Source organism: Malaclemys terrapin, chromosome 16 (assembly GCF_027887155.1).
Source record: "Malaclemys terrapin pileata isolate rMalTer1 chromosome 16, rMalTer1.hap1, whole genome shotgun sequence".
Lineage (NCBI taxonomy): Eukaryota > Metazoa > Chordata > Testudines > Emydidae > Malaclemys > Malaclemys terrapin.
Window position 1 is genome coordinate 25716283 of NC_071520.1, and position 20617 is coordinate 25736899.

Sequence of the window (20617 nt, forward strand, 5' to 3'; positions counted from 1 at the left end):
TGCTGCTGCTGCTCCTATCTGGGTATATCTCATTACAGCCTTCATCAGATTTCATGCTGAAAACCAAGTGAGAGAAGGTTCTTGTGGTCTAGTGATGCAAGGCAGGATATTTTTACAAGCCTAAGCAGGAGTGACACTTCAGACTGAAGTGGGAGTGCTGTCTTGGTCGTTCTGGCTTAAGCTCTTGCTTGGTTCAGCCTTTTGAATTTGCTTCTGAAGGGGCCAGCATCAGAAACCCAAATTTAACTTTGTTTCCTTAAACTAGCAACACGTAGCTTGCATCTTAGTTCAGATGTCCATTTTGTCGCCAGTTAGCCCCTCTGCACTGATGTACTTGAGCACCATTCCTCAGCATAGAGCTGTAAATGGTCACTAGACAACCTCTTCAATGTCATAACAAGAGGGCAGTGAACTCTTGTGGTGGTTTAATGGAAACAAATGTTAAATACAGTCTTGACAGTAAGAAACCAATTTACTGAAGCTCCAGTCCAGGAGATATCTGGGATTTTGGGAGCAATGTAAGATTTTAATAGGTTTGGCTGTTTAAATCCTTCATATATTTTCCAGTAGATGCACGATGGGATCTGTAGTTTATTCCAGCATACCCACACTCCCATTTTACTGCTGAGGAAAACTGTGGGATAGGGCAGGTAGGTGATTTGTCCAAGGATACTTTGGGAGGTCTATGTCCAACCTGGGAATAGATCCCAAGAGCACTGACCCATAGTCCTGCACTCTAATCATAAGACCATGTGTAATGAGGGTCTGCATTTTGTTGACTTCCCAAGGTCACTTTCAAACTCTCTTGTCCTGAGGCACTGGGCTGATGTTTTGATTTATATAGGAATAGATACAGTGAACTTTGTGTTAATGGCCTCTATCTGAATGGCCACTAAAATCTCAGTCCTTATGAGAGTTTCCATATTAATAGCACTGTACTATGTGGCCATCTGTTATAGCAGCCTGAAAAATAGCAATTCCCTTGGTGGTGATGTTACCAGGTTTCATCATTTCTGTATATTTTTAATTCTCTCACTTTGCGGACATCTTCTCTGAGCATTCTTGGATTTCTTCATCATTTTGCCTGAAGAATAACAGTGTTTGCACAGACTTTATAGTTGAGACATTTGGCTGAGTGCCAGTGGGTGGGGGGTAATGTGCAGATGCAGCAATGCACCGTGTGCTGCTCAGAGAGTGATCAAACCTATTAAAGGGGGATCTTTAAAACAGCAGCCAGTTTTGCCTTTACTAATAAGCCACTTGTTGAGTTGTGTAACTTCCCCCTCCCCCAGTGATTGAACGTTTTCAGATCCTCAGTAACTTACAATATGCTCAGACTGGAACTCAAAATATCCTTGTCAAGCATCATGTTCTAATCTTCCTTAGAGAGACTCAAAGTAAACTCCCTTTGCTGAATATGTGTTAATGCTGCCTCTAAATATATTATTTTTCACAGCACTAATTGGATTAAAATCATTTTGTGTCATGCATGAAGGATGCATGTTACAGCACAAAGGGGACACAGAGACCTCCTCTGTGGGTACCATGGTTACTGGTGACATAGTTCAGTTTGATATTAATAATGATTTGTGTGTAGATGGCCTAAACTAAACCCATTGGATTGCTGATGCAGTCCCATTGCCATGGAAACAGATGCTGCAGCTTAAGGTTGCCTGTATCTGTAACATGATGCATGCACACAAAAGCATGGTCTGGTGGTGTCCATAACTCTTAAGAGGATATGAGTGTGATTACTGGAGAAAATGGGAAATTGTAATGGAATTTAATTTAAAATGTAGGGGCCTCTAGTTATAAGTGCACAGTAATTCATGGCAGTCTCTGTATTTGGAGAAATAACAAAACACAAAGGTTTTTAATTGTGATTTGACCTCCAGCTACATTACTTCTAATGAGCATAAGCTGCACAGTGCATGAATTCTTTTTTTACGTGTGTCTGATACAGTGCAGAGCACAATATCAATGCACAAGTAATAGAACAGGCTCACAGGTACTGATAAACCTCCCTGAGTTGGGGGGTTTTGCCTAAGGGTGGGGTAATGGGGGAACACTCTCCTCCTGTGCTCTATCCCAGCTTTAGTAATGACTTGTCAAGTGACCTTGGGTAAATCCATTAAACCGCTGCTTACCCAACTACAAAACGGGAATAATTAGACTTGCTTACTTCACCAGAAGGCCCTATATAAGCTCATAGCAGTAGTATTGATAGAGGAAGGGTGGCTTTGTGGTTAAAGCACTGGACTGGGACTTGGAAGATCTGGGTTTTAATCCCATCTTGGCTACAGACTCCCTGTGTTCAAATCTCTTGAATTTTCTGTGCCGCACATTCTCCATTGTAATTCCCATCCTGTGTTGAGGCTATATTTGCTAATGTTTGAGAGGTAATCGAATGCCAGGAAGATGAGTGCCATAGAGAAGCCAATAAATAAACATTTAGTACTTATTATATACCACAGCATTCAATCAATTGCAATGCATTTACAGCAATATATGTAACTTTCTTATTCATATGGATTGCAATTTGGTGGTCTTGTTGTGTTTTTAAATTTGTCAATAAGAGCACATTATGTGCTGATAAAATTTCAATTTTGGTTTTGATTTCAGTTACTTCCAGAAAAGTTCCTCTTCACTGAGAGGTGGGCTTCTCGCTAACACAGAAGAAGTTTAACTCCTTGGCTGAGATAAGAGTGGAATTATTACCCTCTCCCCCACTCCTAACCCTTTTGACTCTGGAGGTGATTTTTCCCCCTCCAATATTAGCCTAATTAGTTTGCTTACATTTTAATTGGGTACTCCAGATCCTTGATGGAATACTGGATGCCTTGTTTTAAAAACCCAGTTTAATATTGTTTTATATAAATAATTTCCCTACCCCCTGCCCAGGTATATTTTTAGGGCAAAATGACTTTTTGTTCTCCTATTTAATTACATGATTTTGGGGGAACCTGCAGACATTAAGTAACTGCCAGCTGTGAATGATACCTGGACTAATAGGTATCTGTATCCAGCAGACAGAAGGTTGCTGGTGGTGAAAGCAGATTGCTCATAATGAATTAGATGTCAGATCGAATGATCAAAAAGGAATAGTTAACAAAACACAGGGCTGACTCATACCACAGCAGGAGACAGCTGAGGATAAAAATGATACACCCATGGGTGCGCATATAATCGCAGTACGTGTTGTCGGGAAACGACAAATCTTACCCTGGAAAAGTGTATTAAAAATAAACTATGCATTAGTTGCAAGACCTTCAGGTATTTTTCCAATAACTGTATCAGTGGGCTTCTGTTTCCATTTAATTATGGCTCCCAGCAACTATGCCCAGACCCTTGTGTCTGTCATCATTCCATTTATTTGTGGCGCCTGGATGCTAGTCTTTGTAAATGGCATGGTCACAATAGGCCCAGATGCATGAGTTAGGCTGAGTGGCTGTGCTACCTATTACTTGACCCAGCTTTTCAGGCAGCAGCTATAAAAGGATATTGAACACTCATCAAGGATGAGAGAAGAGGCAATTTTTAAGCTATAAAGAGAGGAGACCTCATTTCAAACCACAAACGCTTCCTTTAGCTAGATCAGCATGCAGTATCGGTAGTGATGTGTGTAGCCCATCTGTAATAGAGAACAGTGCTACAAAACAATAAAAATGATGGGAGGGAAAGCGAGGACTGTGATTATATGTCTGTAAGCCAGGTGTACAACACAGTGCAGCCAAAGAACCTTAATGGAGGCCCACCCACACCCTTTGCCTCTCACTGCAGTGTCGGGACCAACCTGATCAGCTTGGGTTCATCCTTAGTGAACTCAGACAGTTTTTATTCCACAATCACAGAAGATGACAGGACCAGCTAATGTGAGGCTGGCTTGTATTTGATTTCAAACATCAATCCTGATTGGGATGCAAAATAAGCGTGGCCATTTTGCTCCCCTTGGCAATTTTCCAATGCATCCCTTGGTATTTCAGAGTTTGGGCAACGCCTGCTGTGTAAAACCATAGATAAGGTTGTTCATCGCTTCCCTGTTTCATCAGTGGCTACACACAGTGTTGTGGTAAGTAGCGGTGCAGACAGTTACAATAAACTGTATTTAACTATCTCCTTTGATTACTGCACTTGCCTGTTGGAGGAGTAGTGGAAAAGGCCCGGCATCAGATGGTTTGGAGTTCCACAAGCACTGGAGGGAAGAAGCCATAAATGATTGAAATTGAACTCAAAGGACCTCAGTGATCAAGAAAGACTCTTGGCCCTGCTTGGCTATTGTTTTGTTTGGGTGGAGGCATTTATTTTTTGTTTCTTTAAAAAAAATTATTGTTAAAAGGACATTGTCAGGTTCGGTAAGACTAAAATTTGGTCTCTTGTGGACTGCAATCTCTTGTATTCCCTATGGTTTTTCACTTGGATTATTATCACTCTCTGACCAAACAAAATTATGGTACAGAATAGATACATATTTAAGACACATAAGTGGAAAAGGGACTAAGGTTATAAGTGAGTGATATTCTGAGACTTAGGGAATCAGTGCTTGGCAACACAGGAGGGGAAGGAAAGACTGATAGATTGTGCCCTAGAATGCATCAGGGAATTAATTATAAGTCAAGGAAGATAATGGTCATTCTTTACAAGGTTCTTTCAAAGCGCATTTGGAGCAATGTATGCTGGTCTAAGCACTAATTATTTTTTGAATGCAGTAGCATCGGGTGGCCCCTACTGAAATTGGGGCCCTACTGTGCTAGGCACTATACAAACACACGGGGAGACATAGTCCTTGCACCAGTGAGCTCACAGTCTAAATAGACAAAGGGTGGGAAAAGAAACAGTCACCCAGGGAAGTGAAATGACTTCCCCAAAGTCACACAGCAAACCCATGATGGAGCCAGAAATAGAACCTATTTATTCCAGTCCAGTGGTCTGTCCATTAGACCATGCCTCCTACCCTGACATTCATTCTACCTTTGGAGAAGGTACAGATGAGGGCAACAAGGATCATTTAAGGTCTGGAAAGGAGGGTCTCTTATTTAGTGTTGTGAAAAGTTGACCTCATCACAAAGTTTAATTAGCTTAAGGGAATTGTTGTGACTTTATCATGAGTCTTGCAATATTTGGTGTTTTTCTTATAGCCCCAGCTCCTGGAATCATGAAAATATGTGAGAATTTCAGATTTCATTTATAAATACAACTCTACCCTGATAGAATGCTGTCCTCGGCAGCCAAAAAATCTTACTGCGTTATAGGTGAAATTGCGTTATATTGAACTTGCTTTGATCCGCCGAAGCGTGCAGCCCCCCTCCCCGCCTCCGGAGCGCTGCTTTACTGAGTTATATCCGAATTCGTGTTATATTGGGTCGTGTTATATCGGGGTAGAGGTGTAGATGGTTTCTAGCTTTTATGGTTGTAGAGAAAAGTTTGAAAATGTGGGCTGAGTGCACCCTAAAAGCACAGCAACCAAAAGGCAAACAAAAAGAACCCTAAATTTTTTATTGCTATTATTTTAAATAATGCTTTGTTGGGGGCCTGACTCAAGCTCGGGAGTCGGGATTGGCAATGCTGCCAAGGCTCAGGAAAAGACCATTCTGGATTCCAGGGAGATTGTACTACACGTGATGGTGACATTGGGAGAGATTGTGAGACACTGTGAAATCCAGCAGCAACCTTTGGCAAAATATCCCCTTCTCTACACAAGCAGCCTCCTCCATAAGCACAGCGCTCCATGCCTGGAAGAGACAGCGAATGGACGGAGGGCAGTTGGCTTACACTTATCATGGCAGATAGCGATGGGAAGAGGAGGAATACTGTGCAAAGTGTTCGGAACACTGAATTCACCATTGACTAAAGACATTCAACTGCTAATAATCAAATTAGTATGAAGTTACTGTGGGGGTTGTGCGTGATTCCATGGGGGTCCCAGGGCGCACATGTTACAGTGGCAGCGAGGAATGTTTTCTGTCTTTTTGGCTGGCCACCAGGATATTTTCCCTGAGACAGCACTTGTAAACAGAAAGAAATCAGTGTCTGATTGGTGATAAGATATTTCAGAGCTGTCTAAGCCACTAGTGACTGGTGGTTGCTACCATCTTGTTGTTCAGTGGACTCTGAAGGATGAGTTTGGGAACAGTGCAGTTCCCAATGGACACGTGTGCGCGCACGCGCACACACACACACACCCTAATTAGCACCCTTCCTGCTAGCCTAATCACAACAACAACAAATCAGGAATGGAATTGGCTATGCAGTATAAATTCCCAGTTTGCCTTACCAGGGTTAGGATTGAGTGTGTTGGCAGGTCAGTCTGGGGAAGTTTGCCCCAATGCTCCCTTACCCAGTTCTGTGGGTAAATAGATGCCTTCATTCTCCAGGACTGTCGCTCTGGCACCTTCTACCAGTGTTAAATTCACACAGAATTTTAAAAAATCCCAGCAGTTACTTCAGTAAAAGTGAAGCAGAGGATCAAAACTTCTGGTCACCGAACTGGAGACAAACCTTACGGCAGGGGTCAGCAACCTTTCAGAAGTGGTGTGCCGAGTCTTCATTTATTCACTCTAATTTAAGGTTTCGCGTGCCAGTCATATATTTTAACATTTTTAGAAGGTCTCTTTCTATAAGTCTATAATATATAACTAAACTATTGTTAAGTATCAGAGGGGTAGCCGTGTTAGTCTGAATCTGTAAAAAGCAACAGAGGGTCCTGTGCCACCTTTGAGACTAACAGAAGTATTGGGAGCATAAGCTTTCGTGGGTAAGAACCTCACTTCTTGCATCTGAAGAAGTGAGGTTCTTACCCACGAAAGCTTATGCTCCCAATACTTCTGTTAAACTATTGTTGTATGTAAAGTAAATAAGGTTCTTAATGTTTAAGAAGCTTCATTTAAAATTAAATTAAAATGCAGAGCCCCCCGGACCGGTGGCCAGGACCAGGTTGTGTGAGTGCCACTGAAAATCAGCTCGTGTGCTGCAGGTTACCTACCCCTGCCTTACGGAGTTACAGAAACCCCTTGGTTATTGTTCTCAGAGAATAGACTGTCCATTATTTATGGACACTTGGTTTTATCAAGTATAAAACTGTCAATCTTTTCATTGTACGTTACACCAGTTCAAACCAAAACCCCTCATCTCCCATGAAAAGCAAGTATGTATAAATGTCACAGTCATGCATGAAGAAACTTCATTGTAAAACAAAACCATGTCAGCCTGTTATAAATGTCTAATTTATGTGGATGTGATTGAGGGTTACATCTGTAAACCATAATCAACAGTAAACAAGTTAAGACTTTGTAATTTATTTTAAAAAGCTAGAACAATGTCTTGGACTCCTATTATTAGTATGCAGCTTACACTTTTCTTACTGTTCTCTGCAGCATAATAGCTTTGCTAGAAGTAGCAAATTATACTTAAAAACAAAAAAAACTCAAATGAAGCCAAACATTGAGAAATCTGTTCCTTCATTGTCAGTTTAACTGTAAACTGTACTATGGATCTACAGCTTTTAGAGTCAAAATGTGGTACATTTTTACCCTGAAAGCAAAGCATGATGAATAGGATTGATTTGTTTAAGATCATCCTATCATCAATATCTCTCATGAGTCATGTTGAAATATAAACGGCAAACACAATAATAACATGTGTACATCTACGGAGTGTAGATTGCAAAGTCATCTGCATGTGCAACTTACTGCTGGAAGCTTTCATTAAGCAAATTAGTTATGTAAATTGAATGACCTAAAATAGATCTTTGTGGAAGTTTTTTTGATATCACAAGCCATGTTAAAGCAGACCGAGAAAAGCTCTTCATGATCCTAGAGCACTGGAATTGGTATAACAAACGAGTTCTGCCCACTGTCCATTTAAATTCACTTTGAAGGAGTGAAGGACAAGCAAGTTCTGCTGGTAAAATTCTTCTGGGCATTGGAAGATATGAGTTCTATTTCAGGCCTGCCAAAGACTTCCTGTGTGATCTTGAGCAAGTCACTTCACCCTGGAGTGCCTCAATTCCCCATCTGTAAAATGGAGCTAATTAATGTGTCTCTACCTTATACAATTGTTGTGAGGTTTAATACCTTATGTGAGGTGCTTTGAGATCCTGAGTTCAAATGTGTTCTGAAAGCACAACAAATTTTACACTGATGACCAGCTAAAGCATTTTGGTCTGAATAAGAAGGAGGTTATATACCAGCCCCTAAAGAAGGGGCCACTAGTTCAAAAAATTCTACTGAGGGGGTTAGGATTTTTCTAAATCCCCCCATGCAGTGCTACCACATGTAGTATTGTAGAGATGCAAATGAGAGGTTATGACACAGCCTCACTGTACAGGGTTCCTATTCCGTTATGCCATTGGCATCCCTAATTACACAGCAAAGCTATGTCATATAATGACAACGGAGCTGCAGGATTATTTATACCTCCAGATCTAGGCTGCTATGCAGAGATCAAAAGAACTGAAAATGGCTGAGATCTGACTGTGTCTCATCTAACCCCATCTCTGAGAGTCAAGCATTTTGAGTGTTAAGGAAAGAAGAGGGATAAGGAAAGAAGAAAAGAAATAAAGAGATTCAGTGTGATTAGGATTGTGATTATGCTGAATACTTGTTATATTAGATGGTGCAGAACTAGATAATGAGGCCGGAATTTACCTATCCTGAAAGGCACTTGTTGGGGTAAAGTGAAATTACCAGTTAGTTGGCAGGATTTGTTCTCCTGCTATTGGTGCCCCTTTGGAGTAAGTATGCTGTAGTGGGCCTGGGTTTCCTTGCCTAACAGACACTGGACACTCAGTGTTGTTTGCCTGCAAAACTTCCCCACTGCTTGGGATTTGGGCTGCATTTATTAGGCCTTTAAAAAGGAACAGAAAAGCCCCAGGAAGATTCCTGTGTCTAGTATCCTTAGGCTGGGGGGGTCTTTCACAATCATTAAGGGCAGCAAGCAAAATAATGCCCCCCGCCCCCAAGCAATTTGGACATGAGCTACTTCTGCAGGCTCTTTGGCCTTCCAGCCTCCTTCCCAGGGAAGATCAGATATACATTGCTGGCTAACAATCCCAGCTACCTAATCTCTGCTGGTCCTCAATAAATCCTTGCTACCTGCTCTGGACAGGGTGTATTCGGTGGAGAGGGGTGCTCTGTGGACTGTGAAGGGAGGGTGTCCACCCTGTTCCACTGACCCAGGAGAGCAATCCCTGTGACTATCCAGGTAGGATTTTAATCAAACTCTCTGAACTTCTGGGAGCAGAGGCTAGAGGCCCATCCCGAAATTCATCAGCAGAATAAATCACTTTCTAAGACATGAGAGCCTTTTGCCTTATTTGCCTTCAAGGAATGAGGAGAAGTGCCTGGTTTTGAGCAACTGCAGTGAAGACATATCACTATCTCCTTCTCCTGCTTGTACATCATTACCTACCTCCCCAGCTCTGGACTGCAGAATGAGGTTGTGAACAAGACTGGCCTGCTGGTTAGTACAGCAATGACAGACACTGGAAACTGTACCATTAAGTATAGGGCAACCTAATCAAGTCTCCCCCCATGATTCATAGTACTCTGATTATTTGATTTCACAATGTTAACCAAAAAGGCAGCCCTCACTTTCAGAACATGATTACAACTAGAAAATAATTTGGGCAGGTGCATTGCGCTTTGTCAATGTTTGTAGCTTTTCCATATGTTCTTGGTCTTGGACTCTTACAATCATAGAGTTGTTATATCTGTCTGCTGCCTATATACATTGTTGCAATGAGAACCTATCAATTTAGTAGCTAAATTTCAAGATTTTTGGATTACTCTGATATTCAGGAAGTTCTGAGTTCTAATCCTGGCTCTGACAGTGACTCTCTCTTTGGTCTTGGACAAATCACTTAACTTCTCTGTGTCTCAGTTTCCTCATTTGATTATAATGACCTCATAATTGGGTTGTGGATTAGTTAATGTTTAAACAGTTTTGAAAATGAAAAACTGTACATAAAAGCTATATTATCATTCCATTTTATAGGACATGATACAGCCTCTAATTTAAATACACTAATTCTTAATCCTGTTAAAATGAGACAAACGGGAAATTCACTTTTCAATGTTTCTATGGCCACCATTTAAAAAAAGTCAAGAGTTTGCATCTTCATGCAGTTGGACAAAGACAATATCTATGTCCTTCATAACACTTTAGTTAGACTCACTAAAACTGTGCCCTTGAGCTGTGGACAGATGTACAGAATATTAAAGAAAATCATATAAACTGGACCAAAAACCTACAAATGACACCCCAACACTTTCCACACCCTTTTACAATCACTGGGGAAGACTTCTGGAAAACTGATAATCCTGGGAATTTTCAGGTAACACTGCAAACTCTGGGCTTTAATAAATCAAGAAGGGGGAAGTTAAGGGTAATGTAGCATCTTTAACTTTAAATTTCCTGGTTTAACAGCCTTTGTTCATCTGTACTGATAAACTGTGACACGGCTACCCTTTGACACCTTGTGGGAGGCAGCTGTTCCCATAGAAGCCAGTGGTAGTAGTAACATGTCCAAAGAGAACAGAGAACTTCTGCAGGACTGCAAAGTTCTGATCTGCGGAATTTATGGGATCATAAATTACTTTGTAAACCGAGAGACTCTAAACTCAGTCAGAGATGCCAGGTTCTGGGTTAAGAGCAATTAGCATCTTCTTTCACCAAGGAGATTGCTTGTGTCTGAGAGAGCCTCATAGGCCATCACTGAGATCGGGACTGAAAAACCGTGCAGCATCCTCCCAAGAACTCTGCCTTTTCATAAATTCAAGTAGAAATAATGACTGAGTGCCACCAATGCTTCCAACACTTGTGACTCTGACCTCTTCCCTTACTGGCTGGTAGAAAAAAGTAGAGAGAACCTGGAGCCTTTCCTAATGGAGACCTTCAACATCTTCTCTAATGTGGGGAATCTGCCACACAACCTCACACCTGCAATAATCCATCGTGTACTAGAGAAACAGTCACTCAGTGCTAGAGATGTCAGGAACCGTTAACAGTTGTCTCACCCTCCCTTTTGTAAGGAAGCTGGGAGGGGAGAATGTTATCTATCAGATGGCTATAACCTGGATCCCTCTTACCCTGGCTTCAGGCCAGGGTGTGGTATGCTTACAATTTGGAGAAATGGATGTGTTGTGAGGTTCAGTGACTTGCTCAAGGTTCCACAGAAAGTCAGTGGCAAAGCTGGGAATAGAACCCCGAATACAGTGCTTCCATTTACAGTCTGCATGAGTCAGAGTGACCATCCCAGCTAAAGTGGAGAGGCAGTGCAAAGGAAAAAGTGTACCTGCCAAAAAGTTTGCTCCTGATTGATTTCCCCCACTGATACAAAAAGATGTAATGCACCTGTCCTGCTTATCCTCCATTAATTATTATTATTATTATACAAGAAGCCACAGCAGACATTCAGTTCCAGGTATTCTAAGGCTCTTCACGCTATTGGTTTCTAATGCCAACAATTACCATAACGCTGCTGAATTGCAGCCTGCGACAAAAAGATAAGAGCTTGATCCAACTAGCCCTGACTTGGTTAACTCCAGTGAGACCACTTGCCTAAAAAAGTGTTTACAAGAATGGACCCCAGGCAGTTAATTAGTAGGGAGGCATACTTTTTCATATGGGGAGGGGACAGAAAATCTGAAAGCCTGTCTTTGAGTGGAACCCTTTGTTTACAGCCCTTTATTTTCAGTTGCGAAGGGCTCATGATAAACGGGGTTAGGTTAGCCCAATATTTAAATGACATTCATTGGAATTACTCATTCCATAATTGTTATTGTGAGGTCATGTGCTGTGTCCCATGTTTGTGCTGCTGTGCCAAGTGATTTATTTTAATAGAAGCCTTTAAGTAACTGGCGTTCTTGCTAATCATGGTGCATCTGCTTCTCTGGGTTCCCTGTTACGAGTAATTTAATGCTATTACTTTAGCTGGAAGGGCTCTGTGTCACCATCTGTCCTGGAAAGCTATTGATTGGGCTGTACGGAACATGGAGTGTCATCAGCAGAAGAGAGAGAGTTCTAAAGGGATGACTGGATTTCCTGTTGTAATATAATATAAGAGGGTTTACTGTGATTATGGCTTAGATGAACTCGTATCTAAAGGTTGTTAACTGCTATTTAAATTTGCTGGGGACATTTCCCCAGATGTGTATGGAGAGATGTAATATTGTTGGCAGTTAGTTCCAGGTAGTAATCACAAAGGTAAACCATTAAAAGGTTGAAGTTTGTAAGGATACAAGTCCTGTGAAATTAGTATCTAAAGAGCCCCAACCTCAAATGCCTGCATGTCTGCAGCTCCCAGCAACCTAACATTCAGCAGCAAAGGCTTGCCAGATGCTGCTCAAGCCAAACATTTTCCTAATCAATTATTATTTTTTAATTGTTGTTTACAGACCTGTTCCACGTAATAAACATCTCTTCAGAATATGGCAAGGAGTCACAACAGACATGAAAAGGCTACACAGTTGAAAAGCAAGTTGCTTTCTCATTATCAAAGCCAGGGATGTAGTATAACTTGTACACTTGTAAATTGAGCACAGGTATATGGTATCTTCTTGGCTGTGTCAGAGCATGTAACTGATGCCTTTACTTTAGTCATGAGATGAGTTCACTCGTTGTTCAAGTGACTGGTTTGAGTTAGGAAATTGGACTGTTCTCAGTCTAACCAGATCTGTCCTTGCCAAACCATTGTAGTTATGTAGGTTTTTATTGTAGTCTGATGGAAAGCATAGGAGTTTATGACAGCATAGTGCTAAAGAAATTCAGTTACGGTTTTGTTTTGTTTTGTTTTTGTGATGGTTCTGTCCTTCTCAATGTGCCTGACTGGATGGTGCACAGTAACTCGTGTTTTGAATTTTTAGTACCCATTGGACCAACCCAGAATCCTGGCTCCAAACTCCCCTGAAAGTTCAGTTCCAGATCTCAGGTCCGTGGTTCAGGCCCCGCTTTAATTTTATTGAGCAAAGTGCAGCATCTCTTAATTTTTCATATACATTTAATAGAAAAATATATGTGCTGCATATCAACGTAGCTTGTGCAAATAACCTACACACAGGAAGAGCAGATATGCACTACACAAGGCAGGGCCAAACTCTCATCCAGCTGCAAAGCCCACCCAGAGGTTAGGTGGAAGGGCTGGTGTGTCTGAAAGCTCCCCCACCCAGTATGCTGGGTGTGAATTAGCCAGAGTCACTTTAGAGCTGTTGTTCCAGACTCTGGGCTATAGTAGTTGGCTGTGGTGCTCTACAAGCTCCGCTACCCAGGTGTTTTGGCTGTTTGATCTATGCAGTTCATGGATTCGCTGGCCATACCTCTTGTTTACCACCAACCCTTCTCCATGGTGCCATAAAGGGGATCACAACAAGAAATACTCTGTGGCATGCGGGGGGGGGGGGGCATAGCATGTCTGCATCTTCCCACGGCCCACCATCTTCCATGCAGTGCTTCCATTGCACACCTATGCCAGAGGTAGCAAGGTCGACCTGTAAAATAGTAAATCCTGATCTGTGCACAGTTACAGTGTCCAGCTAGATTTACAATGGTCACCCATAAGCTGTTTTAATGACTCCACATAAAACACACAGTCACAGTTGGCAGGAGGCTTTTCCTCTGGGATAATGTTTGTAAGGAGAAAACAGAACGAGTTAATGGAAACAAAAGGAATTGGAAATGATATCGTATCAGAACAATGCTTAGCTTTTCAGAACAAGTAGATCTCAAAACGTTTTACAAAGGAGGTCAGTATAATTAGCCCCATTTTAAAGACAGGGAAACTGAGGCACAGAGAGGGGAAGTGACTTAGCCAGGGTCTGCCAGTAGACCAGTGGAAAGTGCCCCTGCTTGGACTCAGGCTAGCCTGATGACCACTGGACGTGGAGCCCAACCTTCCTAAAGGCATTCTCCCCCATTTTCCAGGCAGCAACTTCCCCTGAGCACCTATGCAGCAGAAGAGAGAGCCCCCTTTCACCCGTGACCAGGCTGTGCCATGGCCCAATGCCACCTGTCCCATCACCCTTAAAAACCAGTTCAGTCACCTTGAAGAACTAAATGATTTTACCTCATTGTTGGCAGTCTTATAGGCATAGGTGCTAACACCAAGGGTGCTCTGGGGCTGGAACACCCATGGGGATAAAATGATGGGTGCTAAGCACCTACCGGCAGCCCCCTATCAGCTTCTCCCCAACCCCTCAGCACCTCCCGTCTGCCAGTGGGCCCCACCAATCAGTGCCTCCCCCTCCCTACCACTCCTCCCACCCACCACAATCACTTGTTTCGTGGCATGCAGGAAGCTTGGGGGTGGGGGGAGGGGAGAGGAGCGAGGATGTGGCGCACTTGGGGGAGGGGGTGGAACTGGGTGGGAAGAGACAGAGTGGGGGAAGAAAGGGGCGGGGCCTGGGTTAGAGCCGGGGGTCGAGCACCCCCTGACACTTTGGAAAATCGGCACTGTGCTTATAGGTATTTCCTATTGCAAGTACAGGGGAGCATAGACAATAACAATGCAGATGCTAATGCAACTATTTATTTGTCTATGACAAAACCAGACGGTATTACAGGGTCACCATTGTACCAACCATACAACACAAACCAGACAATTTATTCTAACGCCAAGTCAATTGTGACAAAGTAACTTAATTGCAAAGAAAAAGTAGAGAATTTTGATCTTGGCTGTGTATTGTGATGATCGCGGTATCATTGGACTCCAAAGCAGAAAGGGATTGTTGTTCATGTTGGGTCCATTCTTGACAAACTCTCTGTCACTAATTAGCTGTTTCTGAATCTAAGAAAATGACTCTGCTTTTCAGTAACATGTTTATAAACCATCCTGGAGCTAACTTCACACCTGGTGTCACTATAGAATGATTCCAGGCATGGATCTGGCCCCACTGTTTATAAGCAACTTGTTGCTTGGTGGAGTAAGACCAGTGAAACTGGTCGCTGGACAATCTCAAATGTAAGAGATTTCTTCCTGGCAGAGAATCAACAGTTTTTGAATCACGACATTTATAGATGCTTAGGATACTCAGCAGAAACATTTCCCAAGAAAGGCATGCAAATTACTTCCAGGGAATTGTTAATTTTGTCTGATAAGGAGGGAGAGGCCTATTTTACAAGGAGCTGATAAAGCATAGCAGATAGCAGCTTTTTAAGTGAAGGCTCTGTACAGCTTACATGGGTATAACTTATGTCGCTCGGGGTGTGAATAAGCCATCCCGCCTTAGTTATGTAAGTTACAGCAACGTAAGCATCAGCGTGGACAGTGCTATGTCCGCGGAAAAGTTTCTCACGCTGACATGGCAACCACTGCTTGCGGGGGCTGGAATAATTAAGTCGATGGGAGAGCTCTCGCCCGTTGGCTTAAAGCATCTGCCCTAGTAATGCTACAGCGGCGCAGCTGCACGCTCTGTAGTGTAGCCATAGCCTGAGTCTCTAACCCTAAGAGTGGTGGAGACAATCTTGAAAACCTAAGAGCGACAAGGTGGGTGAGGTAATATCTTTTATGGGTAGGGTGACCCTACGTCCCATTTTGGCTGTGACAGACCGCTTTTTCAGCTCTGTCCTGCCCGTCCCTACTTTTTTGCCAAAACTGGGCATTTGTCACAGCTGCAAGGCAGAGTAGAGCGCAGCGGCTGATGCCCAGGGGTCAGCTGAAGGCAGTGCTGCCCGCCAGTAGGCAAGCAGAGAAATTGGCTGCGGGCGGGCAGCACTGCCTTCAGAGCTGACCACCACCTCCGGCCGGTGTGGTGCTCGGGTGGTACGCCCCAAGCCCTGTAATAAAAAATAAGGGTTGGGAAAAGTTTCCTGATCTCCACAGTGACCAGAGTTCTGTTTGGGGCTCACATGAGGAAAGATGTTGGCTGGGAAGTGTCCAAGATCTTCTCTTTCACCAGACTGGGGGGAGGCGGGGGGAAGTGGGGAGGACAGCTTGGGCGAACCCTGGGCTGTCCTGTTTTTACTTTAAGAAATATCGTCATCCTATTTATGGGACCAACTTCTGTTAGTGAGAGAGAAGCTTTTGAGCCACAGAGAACTCTTCTTCACCTATACTGAAAACATGAGCATAGTTCAACCGAGACATTGATTCCTGCCTGTGTTTGCAGGAAGCCTGAAACAGTAGCTCTGGGAGGTGGGGGCTGCCCCATTTGCCTCAGTGGGCTAGCAACTCAGATGTCCGGTGATGCTATTTTAAATGTCACCATTGTTAGCTATTTCACTGCTGTTGACGTAAGTAGGGGGGGAGAAGGAGGGTCACAGATCTGCACAGTGTACTCTGAGTGGAGTCTCATTTCATTGATTGGTGTTTGGGAGAGGAGCACCATTCACACACACACACCCTGCCCCTATCTGAGCCATGGAGCCACCATGTCAGAGGGGAGGAGCAGAGGTTGGGTACATTTGAGACCCACCAAGGGGGAGCAAATATTTCAGAGCCCAGCAAGGCACCTGCAAGCCCTCTGTCAACCAGCCCCTTACCCAGCCTTCCAAGCAGTGAGGGACAAGGCTGTGCTGCTGGTGGGTGTGGGGCCAGGTGGCTTCCTTTCTGGCTAACGGCAGCTGTAAGCATGAGGACTAGAAACATAACTCTCTTTAAATGCTCTGGGAGCTGGGGCCCTTGGTACATGCCAGTTGTGCCTGCTTTGCCTTAATCCAGCCTGCCCAAGGGTGATTCTGAACCCAGCAAGGGAGGAGCCCAGCGGAGCCTGCGTGATCATATTTTGAATATCTGTGCAATGGGCTGTGAGTGGCATGTCACTGTGGCTTGCCTAGTGGGTGGAGCTTGGGAGAATACAGCCGCTTTTCCCCCAGTTCAAGCCCTGCAGAAGTTCATGCCATTTATATAGACAGTAAATACAATATGAGAAAGCAAAGCTCTTCTGCTATGATGACAGCTGGGCCTGATTCCATCCTGTCTCAAACTTGCTCCATGGTAGGCAGTTGGTATTTTATGAAAGAAAATGACCTGCTGTGCAGGGCACCTATAGACAATCCTTTACTGCGGCACAACTTTCTGATCCATTCGATGGGAGTCTCATCTGAGTAAGAAATGCAGATGTTGGGCCTCCAAGGTTGTAACTTGGGCCAGCAAAGTGGTTGGCCCACTGGATAGCTCTCTCAAAGACGATAAGGGACATGAGAAACTTTTAGCAGAAAGTCAAAAGTGGAGATATTGTGCTCAGACTTAACTCGATTATAGCCATGATATAAAGTGTATGGAATTACATGCTTTTATCAAGAATAAAGCCTAGATTTCTTTCCCCTTCCCCCACCCATCTTGGTATCAGCTATGGTTATAAAAACAGGCCACATAAATCATCAGCATTTCAGTATCCAAATCCAATGCGAGTGTTTGTCTGCAAATCTCCACACACAGTTACTGTTCTGTGTGAGTTATAATAGGCTTGATCCTGGGTGCTGATTTCAGTGAGAACTGAGGGTGCTCACTCAGGCTATTTCATGTTTCAGCCGAGAGCAGGGAGCTGTTATCTGATTCTGAGTTCTTGGAGACTTTATCATCTCTAGTGGTAGGTCTCAAGGCAGCCAATGCAGGGTTTTACATGGTGTGATTTGGCACTAAATATGTCATCCATGTTTCCCCTGCTTCTTCAGATTTCCATGTATTACTGCCATGTAATGAAACTCTAGGGCACCATAATTTGTATCAGCTCTTCAGACCAGATGCTCTACTAGGGTGACCAGACATCAAGTGTGGAAAAATCGGGACAGGGTGGGGGGTAATAGGTACCTATAGAAGAAAAAGCTCCAAATATCGGGACTGTCCCTATAAAATAGGGACATCTGGTCACCCTATGCTCTACTATTATTCTGTCTGACACATTCACCATGCCTGCTGGGTTGCTGCCTTTTCTTAGACCTGCTATGTTATGAAATTACAAAATGTTCAGGTCATCAAGATTATTGAATGTTATTGTCATAAATATTTGGACAGGACTTGGCCACAGCTTACATAAGCACTGAAAGACCGTAACTTGTTTTAAGAGGATGTGTGTTTAATGAACAGCAAGTTCAGTGCTCTCTCTATAAATTATTTTTACAATGTGCTTATCTAAACTGCATATCACAATTTACAAAAAACAAGACCCAAAACATTTTTATATTTAGATTTTTTTGTCTTTTATCGGGGGGAGAGGGGGAGATTTAAAATGCTTTGAGAATTGGTTTGAAAGTAAATAGCTCTTCTTTGCTGGTTGTTTTGTCCTCAAACACAGACTCTGATCTTCTGCTTCTTATTAATCACTTTTTGTTAAACCATGTTTCCTTTCATGTTGTTTTTCTGCCAAAAAGAAAGGGTATTGCAGTATCTTTTACAGTCAATTTGTACTACTAATTCCAATTTGTTAATTTCCAAAGTGCTATCCTTTCCAATGCACTTTACAAAACAAAAAAAAGAAAATGTGTCAGGTGTTCTGAAATACTGAAGTCCCTGCGTTATCCTACCCACTGCAGCATGTGTGTTAGAAGTGCACAAACATTTTGGACATCTCTGCCTTTCTTTGCAGGCATTGAACTTAGGTTTTCTTATTAAAGAAATGCTGCCAAGGTTTGGGACAGTTCTCAACATAAGCCGGGATATGGAAGCTGCCAGAGGGTGCTGTGTGCATTCTGGCGAATTTAATATATTTTTTCTATAAATATCTTAATTATCAGAGTGTAGTCTTCAGGCTGTTCTTAAAGAGTTGTCTCTTGCCAGATCATTAAAGGAAAATGCCACTAAATGCTATATTTCTGCCTATATATTGCATTGTGATGTTGCAGCTAATATTTGTTGATTAGTCACTCTGATGTAACATTGCAAAAATACATGTCAAAGCAGGCAAAACCCAATTCCTGCTACTTCTGGTAATGTAAAAGGTTATGTGGTGTGGTCTGATCAATTCAGATCTGAATCCAGACTTCAGAGTTTATGAATGCAAAGCTTTGATTCAGCCTATTATATATATATATAGGGGAGTTGCCTGTGACATTTGGGTTTGGATCTTGATTTAACTTCTTCACAGTTCCCAGGCTGTCCTGCACTAGAGTTTTGGCCTGAGTCGGTGTCTAATAGACCATACCTGCTTTGGTCAGTGGATAAATAAGATGACCCAGTAGGTCTCTTCCCTTTATAATCTCTCTGATTCTGGGGGTAGCATGTGGTAATATGAGACCATTGGGTGACTCTGCAGTGAGGAAGTTCTGTGCAGGAATGGTGTCCCTAGCCTCTGTTTGTCAGAAACTGTGACTGAGTGACAGGTGTGACAAAGTTCCTTCTCTATCTTGGTGGGTCCTGTGCTTATTGGTGGATTTTCTTGCCTCAGAGATTCACCATGTGGGTTAGGGAACAGCCCAGAGACCTTCCCCACTGGTAGAACCCACAGTCCAGGTCAATTGGGAGGTTTGGGGGAAACCCAGTCCCACCCTCTGCTCTGGGTTCCAGCCCAGGGCCCTGTGGACTGCAGCTGTCTAGAGTGCCTCCTGGAACAGATGCACAACAGCTACAATTCCCTGGGCTCCTTCCCCATGGCATCCTCCCAACACCTTCTTTATCCTCACCACAGGACCACCTTCTTGGTGTCTGTTAACGCTTATACTCCTCAGTCCTCTAGCAGTACATCCTCTCACTCCCAGCTCCTTACACCCACACCACAAGCTGAAGTGAGCTCCTTTTTAAAACCCAGGTGCCCTGATTATCCTGCCTTAATTGATTCTAGCAGCTTCTTGATTGGCTGCAGGTGTTCTAATCCGCCTGTCTGCCTTAATTGTTTCCAGAAAGTTCCTGATTGTTCTGGAACCTTCCCTGTTACCTTCCCCAGGGAAAAGAGACCTACTTAATCTGGGGCTAATATATCTGCCTTCTATCACTCTCCTGTAACAATCTGGCCTGACCCTGTCACACAGGGGATGGATCACTTGATGATTGCCTGTTCTGTTTATTCCCTCTGGGGCACCTAGCACTGGTCACTGTCAGAAGACAGGATACTGGGCTAGATGGACTTTTTTGTCTGACCCAGAAGGGCCATTCTTATGTGTTGGTGGTTAGTGGCTGTTGTTGAATATCAGTCAGTTCATGTAGGGGGAAATGCCATCTCTCATGTTAATGTGCTTTGAGCAAGTGGTATGTAAAATGTGTATGAGTAAAAACGGTGTCTTTTCCTTTCAGAAAAAGAGCAGAGAAGAGACATGTGGAGAAGGCAGTGGAGTGGAGATCCTGGAGAATAGGCCATACACAGATGGACCTGGTGGCATTGGGCAGTATACCCATAAAGTGTACCATATTGGTATGCATATACCCAGTTGGTTTCGGTCTATCCTGCCAAAGGCAGCTTTAAGAGTTGAAGAGGAGTCATGGAATGCATATCCTTACACAAGGACAAGGTACTATTCCATGTAGCCCTCCCTAGATTTTGAAAGGAACTGAATATCACTTTACTTGCCATGACTGAGTCACAATGACATCTCTTGTGTTTCCATGAACATTCTTTAGGGAAACATTGGCGCCAAGTCCTGAAATCCTTACTCAGTCCTCAGAGATTTGTGTGAGCAGGCTGTGTGAGGACTTCAGGATTTGGCCCATTGTCTAAAAGTGTAAGCCCAGTTGTGCACCAAAGTGTGGAAAATCATT

General features: G+C 43.1%; 1 protein-coding gene across 10 annotated transcripts in view; it reads left to right on the forward strand.

The window, feature by feature from the left end:
* The window catches only part of PITPNM2 (phosphatidylinositol transfer protein membrane associated 2), a 212014-nt gene that overhangs the window by 115982 nt on the left and 75415 nt on the right, over positions 1–20617 (forward strand). For all 10 annotated transcript variants that reach the window (XM_054006344.1, XM_054006351.1, XM_054006348.1 and 7 more), the window contains one exon: positions 20156–20370. In XM_054006344.1, coding sequence (XP_053862319.1) covers positions 20156–20370 — 215 coding nt within the window. The remainder of the gene's footprint in view (positions 1–20155; positions 20371–20617) is intronic.